The 23053-nt window shown below is 42.2% G+C and overlaps 1 protein-coding gene across 1 annotated transcript in view; it reads right to left on the bottom strand.

The window, feature by feature from the left end:
• RAPGEF5 (Rap guanine nucleotide exchange factor 5) overlaps nt 1-23053 on the bottom strand; it is a 169626-nt gene that overhangs the window by 62994 nt on the left and 83579 nt on the right. Inside the window, exons 10-11 of the mRNA XM_067291608.1 lie at nt 6454-6551; nt 6010-6098 (exon numbers count right to left, since the gene is read on the bottom strand). Coding sequence (XP_067147709.1) covers nt 6010-6098; nt 6454-6551 — 187 coding nt within the window. The remainder of the gene's footprint in view (nt 1-6009; nt 6099-6453; nt 6552-23053) is intronic.

The following is a 23053-nucleotide window of genomic DNA, read 5'->3' as shown; positions in this document are numbered from 1 at the left end:
ATGTATCCTCATACTCTTCAAATCTTTCACAGCTCTACAAGACACACAAGGTTTGACTTTCTTCCAAAAGCAACATTTGTTTTCCCTCAGTATGATATTTCTGCATGCACTTCTTCATTCTACTTCTATTTTAGTGCTACTCAATTTCCCAGCACAAAGTCGTAACTATAGTTAGGCTGCAGTTTGACATGTAATTCAAACTACTGAAAGCAAGCACAGCTGCTAAAGGGATTAGTCCATCTCTCCTGCTGTCCTCACCTGCCTTTCTGCCACTCCATGCCACACTCTCCCTTGTGCCAGGAGCACAGTTTGTGCCACTAACTGATTAACTGGATCCGGAAACTGATACATCTTAAAACTAATAATTTACTATTTCCTGATTTAGGTTCAACAAGGATCAGCTCCCTGCTCAAGTCCACCACAAAATCCCACAAAAAGTTGTACTAACACAAGGGAGTGATCGGTGCAGGGACAGGAATGAGAGGCTGGAGAAGGCCGAGCTGCTGCTTCTGACTACAGTGCCAGTTTACGATGGAATAATGTATGGGTAAAATGACAACCTTATTGCTTAGAGGTTCCCCAGATAGAGTCTTTTCTTTTAATTGGCATCACATTTTCCACCTTCCTTTGCCACTGAAGCTGATTTATATGATAGATTACACACCACTGTTAGGAGTTCAGCAATTTTATATCTGAGTTCCTTTAGAAGTCTTTGGGGAGTAACATCTGATCCTGGTGATTTGTTACTATTCATTTTATTGATTTATTTTAAAACTACTTCTACTGATACTTCAATTTGAGACAGCTCCTTAGACTCATTCTGCATGAAGAAATGATCCTGTGTGGGAACCTCCCCAAGTTCTTAATACTGAACGCTGAGATAAATGATTATTTTCATTTTAAAATGAAATAGTTTCGCTATCATTAACACTGATATTTCTGCATGCATGTTAGCTCTGCTAAACTCTTATTCCTCTCTATAGGCATTGTAATAATATGCATTTTTCCTACTCAGTTCACCAAGTTTTCCTAAGACTTTGGGGTGAAGTTTACAAAGTCCCTCAGAATGATGATAAGACAGTATTTCACTGTAAAGGACTGATAAGAGGTAACGGTAGCAGGCATTTATTCTCTCCATCCTAAATGCTAGAAGATACGATCACAAAATGTTAGGCAAGTATTTACTCTCCTTGACATCAGTCCCCATGCATCAGACACACTCATCTTGATTTTGTGGCAGTCACAGGAGTAATGTTTTTTAACACCTTCCACTCATCAGGAATAAGGCACAGCGAGCAAGAATCCTAACAGCATTCTTTATAGCTAATAAACAAAGCAAAACAAAAAGCAAAAAGGCATTTTTTCTTGGACTACTACACAAAAGACAACACCTGGAAGAGGCAGAGCTGTAGCCCTTATTGGGAGCACCACTTAGCAGCTATCTAACTACTATTAGCTCACCCAAGAGGGTACCATTCTCCTAAAACGTCACGTACAGTTCCTCAGGGCATGCCATTACCCAACACCAAAGTAGTATCATTGGTGCAAGTGTGGAAACAGAACAGATTAAACAAAAGTAACCCTTACTTACATAGCACTTCTGGGAAAAACAGACAAGGTTTGAGGGTTCCTCTGGATGCTAGGTCATGATCCCAAAGCTACAACTGCTTCTGTGTGACAGGGGAGAGTTCCCAGTGACCCAAGGACCATCTACAGTCCCAGGTAAAGCAACATAGCATGGTAGAAAGGTAATTACACCTTTCCTTTCCTCCTATTCTTAATGCATCCAGGCCATATCTAAATATTTCTGCATCTATTTTCACTATGTTATGAAGATTCATGCTCTTTTTCTGTTCAGTTAACCCTCCTCCAGGCCTTTATCACCTGCCCTCCTAAATTCTGTGATACCCTATCTCACAAAAGTTATCATGCCTCTCCCTTGCCACAATTCCCTTCACCTCCTCTTTTAAAAAATGCATCAGTTCAGACCATCACCACCACCTGTTACTCCAGTCACGCCATTCCTCATTTAGTTCCTTCCTCTAGGTCTCCATTTCCCACTGCTTCTTGCCTTCAAACACCTTCACAAATCTGTCTCTTCTTCCCCCTACTCATTCCCTAAAATGAATCCTATGGTAGGAAGCTGAAAGATGGGTAGTGTCATCAGCTGTGATGAGGGGAGATAAAGTGTTCTGTTTCAGCAATGTTCGGGTTAAGCTGTCAGAGAGGTGGTCCAGCATATGGGAATGGACTGAGGGAGCCAGGCAGCCTAGAGGAGTAGCAGTGGATTTGATGATCATTGTATCACAGAGGTTGTCAAACGTTGAACAAGATCACCATGAGGCAAGATGGCATGTTTGAGTAGAGACCAGTCAGAGGATCCTCCGAAGACTAGATCAGGATAATATCCAGGGAAGGAAATGTTGCTAATGCCCAAGAAAGAAAGGTTTTTGCAGAAGAGAATAACAATTCTGAAAAAAAAAAGTCATAGTCAATGGGAATGGATTAGAGATCCTGAGACCATAAGATTTGGCCTTTCAGAGATTACTCATTCAAATCATCCTTGACAAGGATTTTCCCAGGAGGTAAGCCTAACATTTTCTGCCTGGATATCGACATATTTGAAGGTTCTCACTCCATTGCATTCTTAAGACTTCAAACTGCCCTTTAACATACGCACTCAGCAGACATTCACAGATGATTACAACAAGCTTAGAGATCATTTTAAAACATTATTAGCTACAGAAATTAAAGAACTTCCAGTAGTTCATATGCTTTCCTACTCACGCTAGAAAACAAGAAAAGTACAGTCTTCTTGGGAGGTGGTACATTACAGGTTTTAGCAACTCAGCAAGATGAAAATTTTCTCCCTATGAGATGGCAGGCTGTAGGTTAGTGGCCAGTCCCAATTTAAGATGATGCCACAAGGACTCATATATACTCCTGCCATAATCATCAGGAAAAAAAATAGTTATTAAACAGTTATTAACTACCTAAGTTTATGGACTTGTGTAAACCCCTTGCTTTCAAGACATCCTTTCAAGACATGCCTACAGAAGTCATCTAAGCAATAGACTAGTCTAGTTGTGCATGCTGCAATGTCCTCTTTACTGTCCTTAGTTGCTATAATAATGTTCTAACATGTCACAGGTAACAGGACTCTTCTTCAGGCAGGGTGACAGAAGGTGTTCTCACCTGCTTATCATAGCAGGGCATGTCATAGCAGAGTGCTTAAGGCATCTTGCTACAAGTTTAGGGGCAACTGAAGGAAACCATCAGGCCTGGGCTGGACCAAGGTTAAAATTATTCCAGACCATCTCCAAAGCTTCCCTTTATTCTCCCTGCTATAAACTAGCACCTGATGACCTGAGCTAGAAAACGAAGGATGGCTGGAAGCAATACAAGGCACATTATCTAGCCGTGTTGTTTATAAAAACTGGTGTTCCATGACCATGCTAGCCCCAGCAGTTAGCGGATATTTTTTTTTAATGACCACTGAGGGTTGTAGTCATGATTTGTTATACAAAGAATGGGAATGAGAGCATGCAGAGCATCCCTCCCTGGAAACCAATGCAAAGGGTCAAGTGGAACAACAGCGCCCTGTGCATTAGCATACGTAAAAATGGCTCTTTCATATATTCTCCACAGATACAAATAAGCAAACAGGGGTGCAGGGCTGCAGGGAGAACAGGAGGCCAAGGAAGTCATCATGTAATCGGCAATCTGACAGCAGGAGCAGCAGCTAGGTGGAACAACATTGTTCTTTTATGTTCCGCAAAACTATGTCTGTTAAGACACAAGCCTGCAGGACTCTGTCACTCCACAGTCCTCTGAGATGGTCCAGATTGGAACTACAAAAATTTCCTACAAGGAATAGCAAAGCCTAGACAAATGATGGCACAAGGACGCCATCAGGCGCACACACAAAGGTGTACGTTTGCTCACTATGCAGCCATATTTCCCATATTTCCTCATGTCAATTACTACAGGGGTCTGCAAAACAGAGTGATCACAATCATCACAGGGGCATCTACCACACAAACATTTGAAAATGTAACTCAAAAAAATCTTTTATTTTGAAAAAGTACTATATTACCAGATTAATAAAGCTAGACAAAAACAGTATATGATGAACTATACTCAGGTAACTTGAGGGCCACTGGGCAAGGTTTAGGACATTTCATTGTGATGGCAGGAAAGTGAACCTTACTTCTTGGTTCCATCCCTGGGATCCAGTTTACCCTGGCTACAGAGAAGAGCTAGTTGTTTCTCTCCAAAAGGAGGTATGATAAGGCAGAAGAGGCGAGGAGAAGCCAACATTTAAATATATTACCATCTGCTAACGAACAGTCAAGTAGTGGCTTTAGTATTTGTTCTGAGGGCGGTTTCTCTGCTCCTCTCTAAAACAATAAGAAGAGGCCAATGAACTGCCTAGCTTGGGCACAGCGATGGGAGGGAGAGAGAGTAAAGAGAGAAAAAAAGAAAAGGTAGTAAATATCAATATCAGATATACTCATTATCTAATGTTTTATGTAAGGAGTGTTTTGCATTTAAAAACACTAAAATATAATGCATAACACTAGTGAAAATCTCATTGTTTCCCAGCAAGATTTAGAGCTTATGAACAAAGGTCAAGAACTGTAAGAACGAGCTGATGTCCCTCAATCCGCAGGTGATAAACATTTCTGGGCAAATGTTTTCTGAATCTATCTAAAATTTGACCATAAAGGGCCCAAGCATCCTTCAATGAACCACCCTGTTACACTGCCCAAGAGCTGGCTCAGATAAATCATACACAGAAGTAGTCTGACTGCTTCTGTGGAAGCAAAACAATCAGAGCCTCTCTCTGCACTTACATATTAATGCCTAGGCAGACAAAAGCAGCACGAGAAATATAATACTATCACCACTGGACACTCTATATATTTCTTCAAGGCATTTATGCATCATCACTAGGAATATGCCTATTGTCCCACACTAAACTAATGACTTGTTCTGAGAACCCAATACCAATGTACCTCTGGGAATCACAGATGTTATTTATATTTTCAGTCACTTAAAAGGATTAAAGTGTGTTTATTCTCAGCAATCTCATTTGTAGAGAGAGCTATATACAGGCATCAAGAGTATGCATTTTAACCCTATCGGGAGTGATCAGATGAACAGCTCCATTCAGATCCAGCTGCATCCTCAGCATTCTCTTCAGAATTTGGAAACTCTGGAAGTCTCACCAGCCTGGCTATTTTCATTAAAGCTATAAATAAATTGCAGGTTGCAGACACTCCTGATAAACTACCACAGGACCTCCGGTGACAGCAAGCTGTGCATACGGCCAAGAGATCCAGCTGAAAATTAAACTGCATGTCAAGTAGCCTGATCAATATAATAATTGCTCTGGGCTGGAACAAATTACTATCTTTGGTTGAAGACATACGCGTACAGCATCCGGCTACACAGCATATCTTGTGTTATGAGGAATTCATAAGCCACACTTATGAACACACTTATGAAGCAGAAGATGTGCCAAAGTACTTGGGTGGTGGCAAAATGTGCACTCAGCCACACGACTGAAGTGAGTATTCTGATCAATATAATAATAGCTGCAGGCTACAAGGAATTGCAGTCTCTAGTTGAAGAGACACGAGTGCTGTACAACACTCACTGCAACCCGGGCTATCTAGTGTGAGCCGTATATTAAAAAAGGCAGAAGTTGTTGCTAAGTGTGTAATTCCTGAGCAGGTTCATCAATTGCTGGTATTTCTTCCCGAGGCTGCGTGCCCCACTTTGCCACCGTCCGATCACCCCACGGCCCCGCTTTCCTCGCTACATCCCTTCATATTTCAGGCCAGGTGCCGAATCGGAGCCGTCGGCTTTCCGCAGGGCCCGGGGGTCTCGGGGGAGCCGGGTCCCCAGCCCCAGCCTCAGCCCGGCCCCGGCGCAGCGGGGCGCCCTGCGGGGCCGCCCCGTCCCGCCGCCACCGCCGCCTCCGCGGGTGGCCTCGCTCCTTACCCGTCTCTTTGTCCTGGGCGGCCTCCAGGTGCAGGTCGCCGAGGAGGTGCTCCAGGATCTTCTCCGGCGTCCCCGACACCACCACGTATCTGTCAGAAAGCAGAGAGTCCACAGAATCATCCTCCGTGGAGGACTGCGAGCGGCTGCTCCATTCGTCCTCCTCGTCCTCCTCGTCGATGTACTTGAAGTAAGGCACGTCGAAGGTGGGCAGCGGCCGCTCCCCGCCCCGCTCGGCCAGCGGCCCCGCCACCCGGCCGCGCGAGCTGCCCATGGCCGCGAACAAAGGCGGCTACGCGCGCCCCGCGGGGGCCACGGCCACGGCCACGGCCCCGCCGCCCGCCCGGTGCCGCCCGGTGCCGCCCGGTGCCGCCGCCGCGGCGCGGAGCGGAGCGCGGAGCGGAGCCCGGCGCGGCCCGCGCCCCCGCCGCCGCGGCAGCCGCTTACCTCCCGCGCCGCTCGGGGGCCGGGCTGCGTGACCACACCTTCCTCAGCACCAGCGCCGCGCCGGCCGCCCGCGCCTCGCCGCCGCCTCCATCGTCCGCCTGCGGGCACGGGGGGAGCGCCGTTAGTGAGGGCCCCGCCGCCGCTTCCCCCGCTCCCCCTGCTCCCCGCTCCCCGCCGCGGCTCCGCGCTGTCCCGCCCGGCCCGGCCCGGCCCGGAACCGCGACGGGCTCCCCTTTGTGGCCGGTGGGCAGCAGCCGTGCGGTGGGTTTAACTCGCAGCAGCAGGGATGCAGGGGGGCTTCCCAGAGGTGAGGGTTCGTTTGGTTTCCAACCGGTCAGATAAAACACAGGGCAGCTTACAACAGCCAGAGCCCGCCAAGCCTTCCGAGTGCTCTAGTAATAGCTTGCATGCTGTGCAAACAGAATAGACATTCTGCACAGCTTCCCTCCTCTACTTAAACAAAGGCAATAAAAACAGTGAGGCAGAGATGCAATATATGCCGCTAGGCATCCTTTAAAATATTTTATGCACAAATCTCCCTCCCTTTCAACAACTTTTTAACTTGCGAGACAAACAGCAACATAGAAAGTTAAGCCCCGTGAACACCCCTTGCGTGAATCTCAGCTAAACGGAGATGGGTCAGTGCACTGACTTTCCCCGTCTCGGCTCCCTTGAACAGACAGGAGCTGAACAACCATCCATTTCTGCACACGCAGCCCGCGTCCGCAGGCCCCGAGCAGCCCAGCCAGCTGACTGTGCAGTGCAGGAGATAAGGGCTTGCTGCTGGTGGAGCAGGGCGCATTGATACGCGCTGCCTGATGAGAGCTGCTCCTAGTCCACCGTGAGATCCTCCTAGTGGATTCTGTCACAGGAGCGTGAGCAACACAAAAGAGGCGAGCTATTTAAATGCAACTACATATGGCAGTGGCTGTTCCTCTAATTCTGACCTAGTTTAGAATTATATCATTCACTGTGTGAATGATACATTCGTTTATACGTGTAGTAAGGCAGTACATGTACTACTTGAAGGAGAAAAACTAGCATTTGTGTATCAAGCATACAGTATCCAGCAATGACAAAGACTTCAAGTAGCCTAAAAATTGCTGAGAAACAGATCTTGGCAAAACAAGATAGAGAACTTTCTGATCCCCTTTTTTATTATTTTGTTTCTTATTCCAAGATCCAGTGAGTGTGATCACTGCTTCTGGTTGTCACTGTGGTGCAAGCACGTCCAAAGATGCATCCCCTACCCTGAATAAGTTTTCTTTATCAGTAAACAACACGTAGAATTGATCTATTAAATTTCTGCAAGGTCAGACATACAGGTACTGAGCCAATTAATGTCAGATATTCATTGTAACATTCCCAGGGGACATTACTGAGAAGCCACGTTACAGGAATACTGATGCATAATTGTAATCTTCCATTTCACCGGACGTGGGGGTTTTTTGTTGCCTACATATTTGAAAAGCTGCAGTAAAAGAAGCAACAAAAGAGAACGAGAGCAAGAACTAGAAACAGGTGCAGTATTAAAGCAATTCAATAACAGGGAGGTTTATACAAACAAACCACCCTCTCCATTTCTCTCTCCCTGTTTCTCTTTCTTTCTCTGGCATCCTCTGAGAGAGCCCTGATTCTCATTTCCCTGAGCTCACTGACATTCTGAACTGCAGCAGATATAGGGCATATAAGTAATGTATGGCACTGTGTCTGTACAAACCATCTATTTTCACATATATGGAAATGGATTTTTAGCACACTCATATACATTGCATACATGAGCAGCTGGCAGCAACTCAACAGTGAGCAGTGGAAGGGTGAAAGCTATATCATACTGAAAGGACATTAACAATAGGCTACTCTCGAAGACAGCATTCCCACCTTAACATCTCGCCAAGCACAGCCATTTCCAAAAAATCTTTTGGATAACTATATGCAAACTAACTGCATAAAGAGCTCCAATGGTAAGATTTTCATAAGGTTCTTATTTTTGTCCTTGCCTGTTTTATCAATTTCAAGGGAGAGAAAAATCAACCAATTTTATCAGGAAGGACAAAAATTGTGCAAAACCCAAGGACAATCAGGTTGAATTTGGATTTTCATTGCCTATAATAATTATTTCCAAAAAAAAGGAAGGGATAGAGAACTTCTTTATTTGGCTGTTCTCTGTTTTAAACACTTTTGTTGTATGGAAAGAATTATTATCTCATTAAAATCCCAGTTATACATGACAATTTTGTGTGTTCAGTTTGACCCTTGAATCATACTACAAGCAACAATTAACCCGAACAACGCAAAGCACACAGAAAAGTCCCAAGTATCTCCCCAATTTTTCCAAGTTCTGATTTCAAGGCTACAGATACTATTCTAAAACGATGTAAAGGCATGCTTCATTTACTGGATTTTGAATGGCCTCTGAAATAATTAATTCTTGCTGGAAGAAAACTGGGCTGCTCTCAGCCTGCTCCACCTGCAGCTTCTGGCAGAGGACGAGGCGAGGGGCCCCCATGTGACAGCAGTAAGTACTTATGCGCAAGGCAGCACCCTAGCTGAAATGAGTCCCCAAAAGTCAACAAACTGACTCAAGAGACATTTTCATCATACTGCCAATTAATTTAACAATAGGATCTCTCAACACTTTCTTATTCAGAGCACTGTGCAGCCCGTGCATAAGTAACCAGCACCAACCATACAGGGACACAGCAGCTCAGCATTACCAACTCCCTCATTTCATAGCTGTCCAGATGAATCTGGGGCAGAGGGGCTGCAGGGGCAGGGTGTGCTGCAGATCAACAGCAGAAGCATTATTTAAACTCTGGTGACACTGGCATCTCAGCTTTGAGCCTTCAGAGGCTGCCTATTCGACATTACTCCACTCCAGTGCAGAGGGTGGGAAGTGACTCTCAGAATACATTTGGATTTGGGCTCTTGCAGAGGAAGCCCAGCTTGGAGGAAAGGCAGCAGGGTGAAGAGCTCTAGAGATGCCCTGGAGAGTAATCATCGTCTCACTCAGTACGTAGCCTTGAGCAAGTCACTTGTCCAGACTCTCCCTGTCTCAGTTGTCTCTTCAAAACCACCGTTTTCTTCTACATTATGCATGTGCTAGGAAAGTTAGCTAGTGTCCATGCAGCGCTCCATCTGTATTAACCATTATATTTCATGTTAATTATGGCTTTTAATTAATCATCTCTTGATGTCAACATCTATGTTAACTTACCAGCAGGAGTTTCAAGTAAACAGTAAGGCCCTCTGGACTCAGCAGATCTTTTGACCAATATCGCAGCAATTCCAGTGCTCTTGTCTATTTTTCTATTATTGACATAAGCCATTTTATCTCCAGGGTAATATATTTTAACAGCAGACACATACTACCTTTATTTTCAGCATGAAAGGAACCCTGGTGCAGTATAAATATTTATGTACTTATTGGAATGAAACAACTGCAACTCTTTGCTTAGCAGGCCTTAACTTGTGCAGGTTACGCTTTGCATAAGTAGGAATACAACCCTCTGAATTACCACTGGAGCATAAGCAAACAGAAGTACATATGATAGTGTTGAAAATAGCCATGGGGTGACGGCTTCATTATGGGAGATGCAATTTCTGGGTTATCAAGAATTGACATGGAGGAATCAAAACTCTGGCCAAAGCAACATGTATCTGTAACAACCAGGGATATTTCTCTGTCCCTAGAATTCCTTAGTTTGGCCTTTTGATTAGTTGAAACAGGAACCAACATCCAGAATGTGCTGTTTCCCCTCTTCCTACTAGAAACATCCACCACTAGAAACAGCTTTGAAATCTTCTTTACCTTCTAAAAGCTTTTTGCAGCCCCACTCCAGCAAGGGAAAAACAGTATGTTTTGCAATAGACACAATATCATCATAAACCTGCTTCACTGAAAATACAGGTTCTTGTTTTGGGAAGAATCTCCCATTTTTCCATCACTCCTCCATGGGACAGGACACCTGTGCACAGGTTTATTTATTTTACCCATTACTAAACTGTCACGTTGAAACATCATGACTTAGCAACTCAAAACATACACTTCCCAATGACAGAACTCTTCTTCAGTATCTCTACATCTGCTTTTTTTAAAAAGGGGCCAGGCCCAAAGCTACCTAGGCAAAGCCCAGAGCCAGAGAGACCCCCACGCTGTTGACTTCAGTGAGTAAGAAAGCAATACCGGAATTAAGAGACAACCTGAATAAAGGCATCTATGCGTACACCTCTTCCCACTGAGCAAAGGCAAAGCAAATCTTCCTTGGGCAACATATAACGAAGCAAGCTTTACACAGACTATCTCCTCCAAAATCACATTAAATAACAAAGAAATTGCCTCCTTTAGGAACTATAGAGGGCAAGAACATTTTGTTTTCACAGCGTAATTTGGAAAAACTGACTCAACACAATCAGATAATGCTGATCACTTGTGCCTCCATGTCTTTTGATGCTGGTGCCAGGGCATGCCCTTGAGTGGTACAGGAAAAGTCAGGCACGGAGAATTCCCAGGGCCGCTTGGGCTCTGAAGAAGATTCTGCCCCCAGAAGAATCCCAGGAACTTCCCTGCCCGCAAATCCCAGGTGCACAGGGGAATCCTTCTGTGAAAGGGGCGTCAAATACAAGAGTGGAGGCTGGAAGGGGTTTTGGAAACACAGATGTGTAAGCACAGGGAAGGTGCTCCAGTAGGTGACAGAGCAAGAAAAAAAAAGCAAAATAGCAAGATCTTCATTTCAGAAAACTGTCTTCCTGGACAAGAATATTTTTGCTTGGATGTTATAATCAATCCCTCCATTTAATGGAACATATTGCCTGTTCAAAAAAGACATACGAGAACACGATGAAAGACTGAGCCTGAAAACTGGGAAAAACTGACTGTTACTCCTTAATTTATCTCCTCTGAATAAGACATGATTTTTTATTACATCCTGTTCCTTCACTACAACTCTGCCTTCTTCAACACATGGCAAGCATTTGCTCTGGGACTGGGTCAAGACTGAGAAAAAATGTTCTTGTCTGTTGGAATCCTGCTTTACCTTATGCGAAGGCTGAAAGCGTGTGTGTCCACAGAGTGACGCAGAGATCCCCAAACTTGCTCATTGAGGACTACCTTGGACACAGCAAAAAACACAACTGTTTTAGCTCAGAGCTCCGTCCAGGCTCATTATGTCCTGCAGGAAGATCCTGGCTGTAACAGCCAAGAGCTACAGCTGTAATGAAAAGCTTTTTCAGCTCAGGCTGAAGCATGCTCAGAGCTTAGTGAATCTTCAAATATTAACCTGCAAAGCTCTAAAAACTCTTTGCAAAGCATGTAACTTGGGCCAGATCTGGGCGGATATTTATGAAGATGGCAAAAAAACAAAAGCTCTTCCCCAAAGGGATTTCAAATCCCACTTCAGAAGTATAATGGTATAAGAGCTTTTCAGAGAAACTACTGCCAGAATTTTTTTTAATGTAGCAAAACAGTATTTACCTCTAACCTTACTCTTAGCAGCCACTGAACCATGTTGGCTGCATTTTTCATTAAGAAATTAAATAGGCTGAGGCAGACACCTTTCAAAATGAGCAGATAAGATGTGACAACTCTTATAAGCAACTGAAAATGGATTCTTATAATGTGGGACATTTTCCAACCCTAGTAGTATGCAATGAGACTAGTCCTAGCTATAAAACACAAACATATTTATATTGCATCAATCAAAGAAAGCAAAAAAAAAAAATCTATTAACAGTTTCTCCTATAAGAGACTCTCTTTCAGACAGCATCTATCAAAGACTAAAGATGACTGCCTGCTTACACTTCATTACGTTCTTCACTAGAATCTGTTATTGTGGATACTGCAGAATTAGATTTAAAATCACCAAAGTACAGACAGATGTACAAAAATGACCCTAGTCCTTACAGGTTTTTCCTCTTTATTTGACAAGAAGATGGAAATGAACAAATCACAATTAAAGTGGGAGATGGCCTACAGTATCTGTGATCTCTGTGGATAATCCATCTTGGAATATGTTGCTGTATTTCACAGAGTTTCAACAGAGATCAAATTCAGCATTAATAGGCTTGATTCACTTTCAGCTACAGCAGGAGAAAAGCATTTTAAAGCCACCAGCACAGCTCAACCAAGGAGATTGGTAAATATTTTTTTTCTGAAATGCTTATCCTCTCCTTATTCTAGAAAGACAAAAATAAAAAATAGCTATTATTCTAATTCTACTTAAAATACCATAGCACAAAACTTCATTTTAAATGGGACTGCCTATTTCAGCCAATTTGATGATCATTGCTTTTTCCAAATTTCAAGGAAAAAAAATACCGTGTATGACTGCAGAAACATCAAAGCAGCTTTTCATATGAAAATACTTAAGAATCAAAAAATATCTCACATAAGGATACGTTGTTCTATCTTCCTGTAAAATATAGTTCATGGAATACTCATATTGCATTTTGTTATTTTTGTCATCTCAAGAACTCTTCCCCAATTTTTCATTATACTCTAATATTTTTGTTTCCCTGTGCAGTTGTTAAACCTGCTTTCATAAAGATGTGCTAATCCACAGCATATTGGGAGAAAGAGAAATTCACTAAAGAAAAATTAAAATAATCTACATGGTGATTTTGTTTTGGCTCTCAGAGACTTCTGACCAGTCCATAAAACACTTTAAATGATGCAATAATCATCTCCCCAGCAAAACAAATCCAGGGATCCTACCAAAACTTCACTGTGGTTTCATGCTGAGCTATCTGTCTCAGAAATGCACAAAAAAAAGCTGACATTCTGCTTAGCAAACCCTCTTCTGAATATCAATATTTATCAACTTGCAGATGGTGGTAAAACAAGCAAAAGTCACGTCAGGAAAAGAATCAAAATCCTTTGTTGCCAGAAACAATTTTCAGTATCACATACAATAATGCACAGAATAAGCACTTTTACAAAAATTGTTGATGTTATCATCTGCATACTGAGCATCTGCTGCAAAGACAATGTTAATAACAAGCTACCCTTGTAGAAGGGTCAAAAGGATAGCGCAGGTAAGACAGAGATGATAGACAACAGGCATCAGGGAAAAGATTAATATCACTACACAGTCATACATCAAGAAACTCAATTTCTTCCTGTAATCCCAAAACTGCTGAGAGCAGGATTCTTTTTGCTTTCCCTATTACTAAGAAGAGGAAACTGCTCATGGGAATAGGGAATGACTGAGCATGAGTCCTCGTGTGAGCAGAAAGGCTGCTGTCAGGTCCTAGGGCAAAAAAAAGCTCAACTGCATGTGTATGCTTAAGCTCAAGAAGCAGTCCCACTGCAAGCAAGGCTGGGGTTCTGCTGTGCTGACCACTTAAAAAACAAGATAAAACCAAAAGAAAAAAAGACCTGTGCAAATCAAGACAGACAAAGGAGAGAGAGAAGAGGAGCCTTGCACAGCAAATTAGTGACAGGAAATGCCCTAAATGGATCCTGAATTCTCTATACCCCAAACTGGCCCTTGATTACCTCAGAATATTGCCCTTCAAGGTGAAAGCACTTTGATGGATTGGGGTTTAATGAAAGGAAGCAGTACCTGTAACATAGGAAAAGGAGCATACTTTCTAAAATAACACAAAAGCCACATTAATGGTATCACAGGCATCCAAGTAATGGTATCACAACCCTAACACCCCACAACTCTTTGTTAGATAATGAATAATGGCTTTTTAAGACAACTGGAGGCTATGCATTTCGTTTTTCCCTTTCTTTGAGCACACACACTTCAAAGCTATTAGTAGATAAGTTTGACAGCCTGACAGAGTGCTACCACCTTGGCAAGGACAACGTAGGAGACCTTTTCTCTATAACCATACAACAGCTGAGAGAAAAAAAAAAAGAGCGAGGGAGCACAAGAGAGAGACAAAAGACATGAGGACTATTAATATTGTTATCATTCTCCCACAGCTGGCAGGGTAGCACTTATTTCAAAAATACCAGGGTAAGGAAGAACTGCAGACCTAGAGCATGTGCAGTTGCAAAAACTCTGCAGCACACCAGGACACATTAATGTGACTGTAGGACAAAAGGGACAGGTGCCAGCTATCTCTTCCAGTCACCTTGCAATTAATGTGGTGGTAGGTTGAGCTGATTGGAAATTTTCCAGTACAACTTTTTTCTGCTGAAAAATGTGGATCCCCTAGAACTGAAACACTGCCAGAACATGTCAATTTGAACAGAAACCAGCCTGCCAGGCTCCCCCTGGTATCTGCCGATACCGCACACTGCAGACTGGCAGGGCTTTAGATCCCCTTGCCCCTCAGGAGCTCATCAGGCCTGGAGCTACAGCCTGAAGGTCCCAAGTTCCTGAGTAGGTGGCAGGAGAATTAAATTTATATTTCTATCCCGAGGGAATTTGTCAATTGTATTATTTTTACCTGAATCAGGATGGGAACTTTTTTTTTCCTCAGAGTGTAAAATTTCTTGTAGGATAAAAATTCCAGCACCAGAGGCAGGTATCTCCCTTGTACATTAGATCAAGTAGCAGTTCAGACCAACAGCTACCAAAAAGAATATCTTCGTGATGCCAGTGGGCAATGGATCAGGCCTCAGCTGCAATGAAAAGCATGAAGGAAATATGATAACAACTAGAGGCCTTGATTCTTGCATAGGAAGGGGAAAGAATTCTGGGAGGACTGTAGACTTAATCCAGATATCCCAGCACTGATAAAACATACTACTATTATCATATGCATTAGGGAAAAAAATCTGAAAATGACTGACTAGATATACAGAAATTCTATTTGAGAATAATCTTAACATCAGAAGAGTGAAATTCTAAAAATTATTGGGATATGAGGGGAACTAGATAACAAACTCATTAACATTCAGAAGGGCTCTTACTTGGTGTCTAAGGCAGCCCACATACAGCTTTCACACAAGAATAGAAATTACTGCACAAGATAACTCACTGATATTACTTTATCTGTTTTATTAACATAGACTAATATTCACTTTGGTAAGGACACCTGTGCAAAGCCCTTACAACCTTTATTATGGACTTAGTGATAAATAAGGTCTCCTGAAAGAATGGAAGAGATATGGCAGTAAATATATGACACCATCAGCCTTATGTAGCTTTAATTAGTGATGCTGGACACCTACAATTTAAGTCAAACAGACAAGACACAATCTCTTTCTTTGCCTTTCACTCCAATTTATATTTGGCATGAAGTAAAATATTATTAAAAAAAAAAAAAACTTATCCAGTTACTGTCTACCAGAGAAACTTCTTTCTCTTCCCTTATGTCCTCAGCACCTCTCATGCTGACAATGCCATTATTCTAGTAGAAAAAAATTAAATGGGGGCAGATATACACTATCCACATTAAAACCCAGGATTCCAAACTTGTAAGATTAAAACTTGTCTATTAACTGATGTTCTGCTTATTACATTTATCACTGTAAAACATGTTTCTTTTTCTTGAAGTATCTATGCTCACAGAAGGAAGCAGCTGATTTTTCAAGATAGAATACTCAGCAAAGGCCTATATCTGGTTCTGGCCTCACAAAAGGCTTAAGATAAATTCTAAAAATTAGAATACTATATAAAGATGGAGCTCATTCTCAAGAACTCTGCAATCAAAATACCACAAATGCACTGATATTTAATGGGAGCTTTTAACAGAAAGCATGAAAAAAGATCCAAAGCAAATGTTTAAAATTAAACCAGTTTATTTAACCTCTAGCTAAACAGTAAAAGTCATAAACCAGAGTTTATAACCTGTGTTTTGGTGGTTTTTTTCAACTTAGTTAGATATAGTGCTGTGATTTCTTTTGAGAAAAGCATGATTCACTGCAAATATAATTTTCTTCATTTGGATGACGATTTTAACTCCTAAAATAGCCTGAAATGACCAGCCTTTTTACTGATGCTTTCTAATGGCTCTTTTCTTCCTAATTAATTCATGCATCTAAATCACTCAAAAATAGATGAGCCACTAATCACTGGCAGAGTTGGTAATGTATCCTAAGGAGAGAGCAATGTGTAGAGCATGCAGTCAGCCTGCCAAAAAGAAATGAAAAAGAGGGTAGATGGAAAAATAAAGCTCACTCCTTTCATCTAATAGCAGATTTGATTCTGCATTTCTCATGTAGGATAAAATGCTCACTGATTTCAACAAATAGTTCATCACAGAAATGAGAAAAATCAGGCTGCTTCTATACAGGCTGCTTTTCTCCAACATGTTACATACACGCACAGGAGCAAATTACAGGATCTTTTTTTTTTGTTCTTGGTACAAGTTTGTTGTTCACATTTGGGAAAAAAAAAAGAATGGAGATGGGAAAGTGTGGATTAGCAATTAACCAGCTGTTGTCAGCAATAATTCATTTAAAAGTAGAGGCTATATCACACAAGAAAGAAATTTCATTTCAAGACTACAGTGAAGAAAAGAAGAAAACTGTTTTCTTGTATGCCTTTGTAAAGATGGCATATATAAAATGATATATTTTAATTATATTTTCATGTATTGAAGAAAACCAAAACTGACACAAACAATAAAAATTACAGAATAATATAAAATAATGCCAGCCACTCACATTATAAAGTAACATTTTACATTTCTCCTATTTTATGATTTTAAGTATCTCAAATTAAATTACTTATATTTTGTTACAGACAGAATAATGTATCTGCTCCTTAACTAACTATATTCTGTAAAAATTTATTTCAGTATGAATGCTGGGAGTTTCCTCGCTGCTTTCTTTAGATAATACAATCATGTACAACTTTAGGAGGAAGGTAAGTTAGTTATATCAAGGGCAATCTCAACATTTATTCAAGTTATGGAATAAAAAATGCATAGTCACCATGGCAACCACTAAATCACATGGTATCTGCAATGAGATGCAAGGCATCTTGAGTAAACAGTATACGTGTATTTGTGTGTCCTCCTCTGCACAGATTGCCCCTTTGTTGAGGAACGCACACCACAACACAGCAAATGCCAGGTTTTACTTTGTCTTCTGCAAAAAGTTGACAAAAGTAACCCAAAATGTAATTTTTGCATGGGACCATTTAACAAAACTTATCATTAGAAAAGGAAGAAATACTTAAAAGGTTTAAAATTCAATGTTTTGTGAGGATTCACCTGAATAAAGACCAGGAAACCTCACAAGTGACTCGGCGTCCCTCTCAGACTCACTTTGTACCTCAGCATCAGGAGAGCATGCACAAGAGCACCAGGGAAAACCCTTGCTGCCGGGGCAGAGCCTGCCAGACATGCAGCAGCACATCACGCCGGGCAGCTGAAGCTGTTACTGCCTCCAGCCATCTGCCTCACCCTGCTGGTGGATGTTGCCGCCCCCAAAACAAGGACATCTGATCTACCCTTGACTCAGCCCTGAACCAGGCTGCTGCATGTCTGTCGGGGCCCTGATACTATCAGTAACTAACGCACAGCCTGTCCCCGAGAGGGCCTCCCCTCCTCCCTGCTCTTCACAAGGCCAACGCTCTCCAGAAGGGTCCCCTCAGACCATATCCCTCCACCCACCAGCCCCATCCACAAAGCGTCTGAATATCCATCAGGCACTAGGCTCCGACTGTGTTTCACTGCTGCCCTTTTCTAGCTCTTCTTCAGCCACTCTCGTGCCCGCACAAGGCTCCATTCCCCATCCCTTTAATTCACCATGAGGAGCAGCATCAACATCAGGTTCCTGAGCCATCTCCCTTGGATGACTCCCCTGCTCCTCCCCCAAAATACCCCTGCCTCTTTGACCTCCTGAGCCACCTGAAATGATGTCACCTAAAGGAAGAGATATAGAGCAACAACACCATGCCACTTGCCAGCTTCCTATTATCACAGGTTTCATTCAGCCAGCAGTGGCTCCATGTTGGGATGCAAACATCCACTGACGTGTATCTTCTCCTGATGCCATTCACTGATGCATACCTTTGCCTGATGCCTTTCTCTTCCTCACACCACATCCTATCACCGTCAGACAGCACAGCACAGACTCCCCAACAACACCAACACCTCTGATGACACCCAGGAAATACTGCAGCTCTCCTATCTCTGCTCTGGATCTTCCTTCCTCCATTTCTGACTTTGATTCCCCCCTGACTTGCATAGCTTTATACAGGTTATCAGTGCTCCCAGCAATCTACACAACAAAACATGAATTTCATGGTCAATAGCAGCCACTCTTTTTCTGTATGTGTGTAAGATCTCATCTAACCAACTTCTTCCTGGTGAATCAGGAAATGATTTTTATAGTCTTATGTCTCAGAAAGTCACCCTATCTCATCAGTCCTTCAAGTACTGACTTCCTAAACCTGTTTACTTTACCCTGGCTGAGTTCTTCCTTCCCATCCGGTTGGTCATGTGCTATTTGATCTGAACTTTGAGAGGTAAGGAGATGCCATGGGGGAAGAAGAGACATGGTCTGGAATTCATCAGCTGCCAGAGAATGGCTGAGCAAAGGAGAGAGAAAATGAGATGTGTGAACAAGCGACCAGGTCTTAACTCTCTAATAGAAGTCCATGAAGAGGGTTACAATATCCAAGTACTCCAGGGAAATAACTAATGAACCTTTCTTCAGTTCAGTCATGTTTCAAGAAGCAATTGCCAGAGTCACTAAGTGCTTGAGACGGCCTCAGTCATTGCCATGATTTATTTTATGCATCATCATAACTACAACAGTAGGTCAGGAGGACTTGTGCCTTATGGATGCTTTGAATATTAACACAGACATAGGAGGATTAGGAGAATGCAATCAGAAACACACAGACCACAATAATCTGACTGGAGAAAGATAAAGACAAAGCATTTAAAACCTCAGCATAAGGTTTCTGTTAGGTTTTTAATAAAATGAATTCGATTTTCATGATTCTAAACAGAGGTTGCTTACACTTTCCTCCGATCCCTTAAAATGCAAGTTATCACAACCTAACATTCCTAAAGATCTGTTAGGAACTTTTATTCCCAATATAAGTAATGAATATGCAGTTAACAGTGTAACTGCCCACTCAGTAAAGACAAAAAAAGCTGCTATCTCTGTCTTATACCTCTACCTATACTGCAGCAAACTCTTCCTGTGCCATGTGTTTCTTCATCTATACTTACAGTTCGCATTGGTGCAGTGGCTGCCTGTTAATAACCAGCAAAGACAGAGATGAGACCTTAGGCTCGAAGGCATTAATTTGACATACAAGCTATAACCTTTGCACGTAGCTTCTCACCTGACCCACTGAAGCAGTGCTGTGCCAGAGGATATTTTGTGAGGCCACACATCCGCAAGGAACGATGACATGTTTGCATAACAACAAAAAGGGTTAATCAGCAGCTTCACAGGAATCTCCAGACTCGTGAGGTTATTTCAACCCCATCCGCTAGTCACCTTTCCTTTTAGTTATGTGAGGCTTTGCTGGCACAGAAGGACAGTTTTAGAACAATGATAATTTAAAACATTACCATCACCAGAACTTTCAGACTATTTGGAAATCTTAAAGACAATTCCCCCCCCCAGCAATTTTCAAACTGTTCTCCCATGATAAGTGAAGTAAAAATACTGCTAACCTTCAACACTATCTTCCCAATTACTGTGTTTCAAGGTCAGTAATGTGGAGAATACTAAACTAATCTAGTTTTCAAGGTCAAGATGTAAAAGACATGATAGTCAGAGATGATAGTCAACAGTAACTTTCATTCATTTGCTATTCAGGATGCATTTTTTCTGAATTTCAAATCACAAAATCATTGCCAATTCATCAGATTTTAAGTTTCAGTTCACTAAAAATTAGACTATTCTAAAAATAAAATGCATTTTTTATTTAATCTGATTAAGATGTTTCTGTACAGCATGATCTAATCCTCTAATTATTTATATCTCTATAATATCTCTATTGCTATTTAAAAGAAGTAAATTCATAATGATCCATTTTGATGGAAAACATTCATGCACTGAAAAGTGGTAAAGCAATAGAAGTCAAGATGCTGAATGTAGCTAGGGCCTAAAAATGAACAAATGTTTCTCTATATTGTGCGTGCCAGGAAAGTAAGAGCTCACATGACATTTGGCAGTGATTTCCCATGATGAAGCAACTTTCTATGGCTTTCATTTTCATAAAAGCGCTACTCTATTTAGAGTTAGCTCCTTACCCTTAACAATGCAATACAGATGAAGTTCATTAGATATATTGTCTAAGGTAGCAAAAGAAGAAGTTTTGCTGTAGCAAGCACTTAACACATGCATGACAAATCAGAAGGAAAAACTGTAAAAAGGGTTGGAACAAATTATTTGCTGCAACAGCAAAAGTGATGTGGGCATTTTGATATTATATGTTGTGCTGAAATAGCAAAATTGCCAAAATGAAGAATCTCCAGAATGGGAAATATTATTAGATCTTAAATCAATAGGACTTATTCCAAGCAGGGTGAGCACCCGGCCATTTGACGCAGATCTCTTCCACGCACGAGAGCACTGGAATACAGGAAAACACAGCTTTAATGAATTACACAGAAAATTGCAAATGCCTGTGAGATTATAGTTAATTTTTACATTATAATGGTCAAGCACCTTTTACAGCTTGTTGGTATTTCTGCTGGAATGCAACACCTTCATTTCTTCTTACTGCAGGTAAGGCATGAATTTCTACCATAAAGAAATAAGTAAATTGCCTTCTTTTTCCCTTTTTTTTTTTTTTTAACCATTTCCACACTTACGGGATCCTTACTACCTATCGAACATAACACAAGTTAAAAACTAAAAAACTAACAGCATTTCAAAATAACATGTACGTGCATGGTTTACTGTATAGCTTTTGTCTAATACAAATAAACTATTTCCATGTCACTGCTATGAAAACAGTATGTGCCAATTGATGAACTGGTAAGTATCGGAGGGAGTTTAACTGCATTACAACAGCAGCTGAGAAGGAAAACGGCGTAAGGGATTTCTACTTTTTTTCCATGCATAAAACAAAACTGTTTCATAACAAATGCTTTCCCCACATGTATATGTATACTTGTGTGTGTCTGTGTAACAGCTGAGGGTGGGAGAGTGAGCATCGATGAATTCCTGGAAGGGTACAGCCACCCAGCGCAAGACTGTTCTACAAGTGGCTACAGATCCCACACAAGTTAGCAAGGATACCTATGACTTTGTTGTAAAATTGGAGTATATTCCTTCAGTTCCTGCACAGGTTCCTACAAGGAAGTGTCTAAAGTGAGGCACCAAAATAAAAGGGACAGACTTTTAGAGGTCTTCTGCAGTGAAAGCTATGACTGCTCCTCTGGAAAAAAAAAAAATGAAAGACACCTTAAAGGAAGCACCCAATTTTGGGTTCCCACGTTAAAAATTTGTTGCCTGCAGCGATTTGTTCAAGCTTAAAAAAGGATGCTGTTTCATCCTATTTATAGCATTCTTCAGCCAGGCAGTGCATGCTAACTACTTAAACACCACGGGTGCCAGTGTGTGAGGGCATCTCAGGTACCTACGTTCACAGTAGTCCTGAAAAAAGGGACATGGAAACGTTCATTCGCCCAAGGTCTTGGGGGACGTCTGAGCAGAAAGGGCAGCTCCCAAGCCCCAGTCTGACACCCAGAGGCCATCAGCAGCCCTCCCTCCTTGGGGGGCTCGCTGTGGTTAACGTGTACCTACACAGGGCTACCTCCAAGGTCACCCCAGTGAACAGGCAGCCTGCCTATTTCACTTTTCCTGTCAGCAGGCACTGGCCAGTGAGCAGGAGAAAGGTGATGCTCACAGCACTGAAGCAGGGGCATAGCAGTTTGTAGAGACCTCAGATGTGGTGCCCAAGAGTCAGGTTTGGCACAGAAGAACCGAAAAGGAAACTGAAACTTTTCAGGAACTGCCAGCTGAAAAGCTGATGCAATCTGAAGGGGAAAAGCTGGGAGGAGTGTCACAACAGATGGCTCATCAGGATAAAGCAGCTTCTCTGCTACCAACCTGAGACTGCCTGTGAATGACTGGTTATTCCTACAGTGTGGAAAAGGGTCCCATAAGCACTCTTTGTAAGTGGCCAGCTTTGCTTTTGGCAAGGTTCGCAGGCTATTTTATCCGTGTACAGCATGCACACACAGATGCGATTGCCTCTACAGAGAAAGAGTCCTGGGGGACTGCTGCTTCGAGCACAGGACGCACAAGCACCCTATGTTGCTCAGTGGAGCGGGATTCTGCCACATCCTTAAAGAAACCCTGAGGAAGGCCCCCCTCACAGGTGCCACCATCTGCAGCAAGGGGGATTCAATGGGCTCCCAAGGGACCACGGGGCACCGCTCATTCTCCTCAGGAAGCTGTTCAGGTGCCAGTGATAAAGCAGGTAGGACACTACTCACACCTCCACCCAGACTTACTTTATTTCTTTTACCTCTGTGGGAAGCAGGAGTAAAGCACTCACTGCAAAGGGAGTTTTGTTTAGAAGTCACATACTTCTTTTACGTGAGTTCATCAAATCTAGGAAACCAAGAAGAAATCAATACAGCACAATGATCAGCCTGCTATGGGTATTGTGAACAGACCAACAGATTATTTAGACAGACTGAATCAATGTGTTGATTCCACTGTAAAGATTCAAGTGTCGCACGCAGGCAGACAAAGCCAGAGCATCAGTAC

This window comes from Apteryx mantelli, chromosome 2 (genome assembly GCF_036417845.1).
Source record: "Apteryx mantelli isolate bAptMan1 chromosome 2, bAptMan1.hap1, whole genome shotgun sequence".
Classification (NCBI taxonomy): domain Eukaryota; kingdom Metazoa; phylum Chordata; class Aves; order Apterygiformes; family Apterygidae; genus Apteryx; species Apteryx mantelli.
The sequence above is the reverse complement of the archived record's forward strand: the minus strand, read 5'-3'. Positions and strand labels throughout refer to the sequence as shown.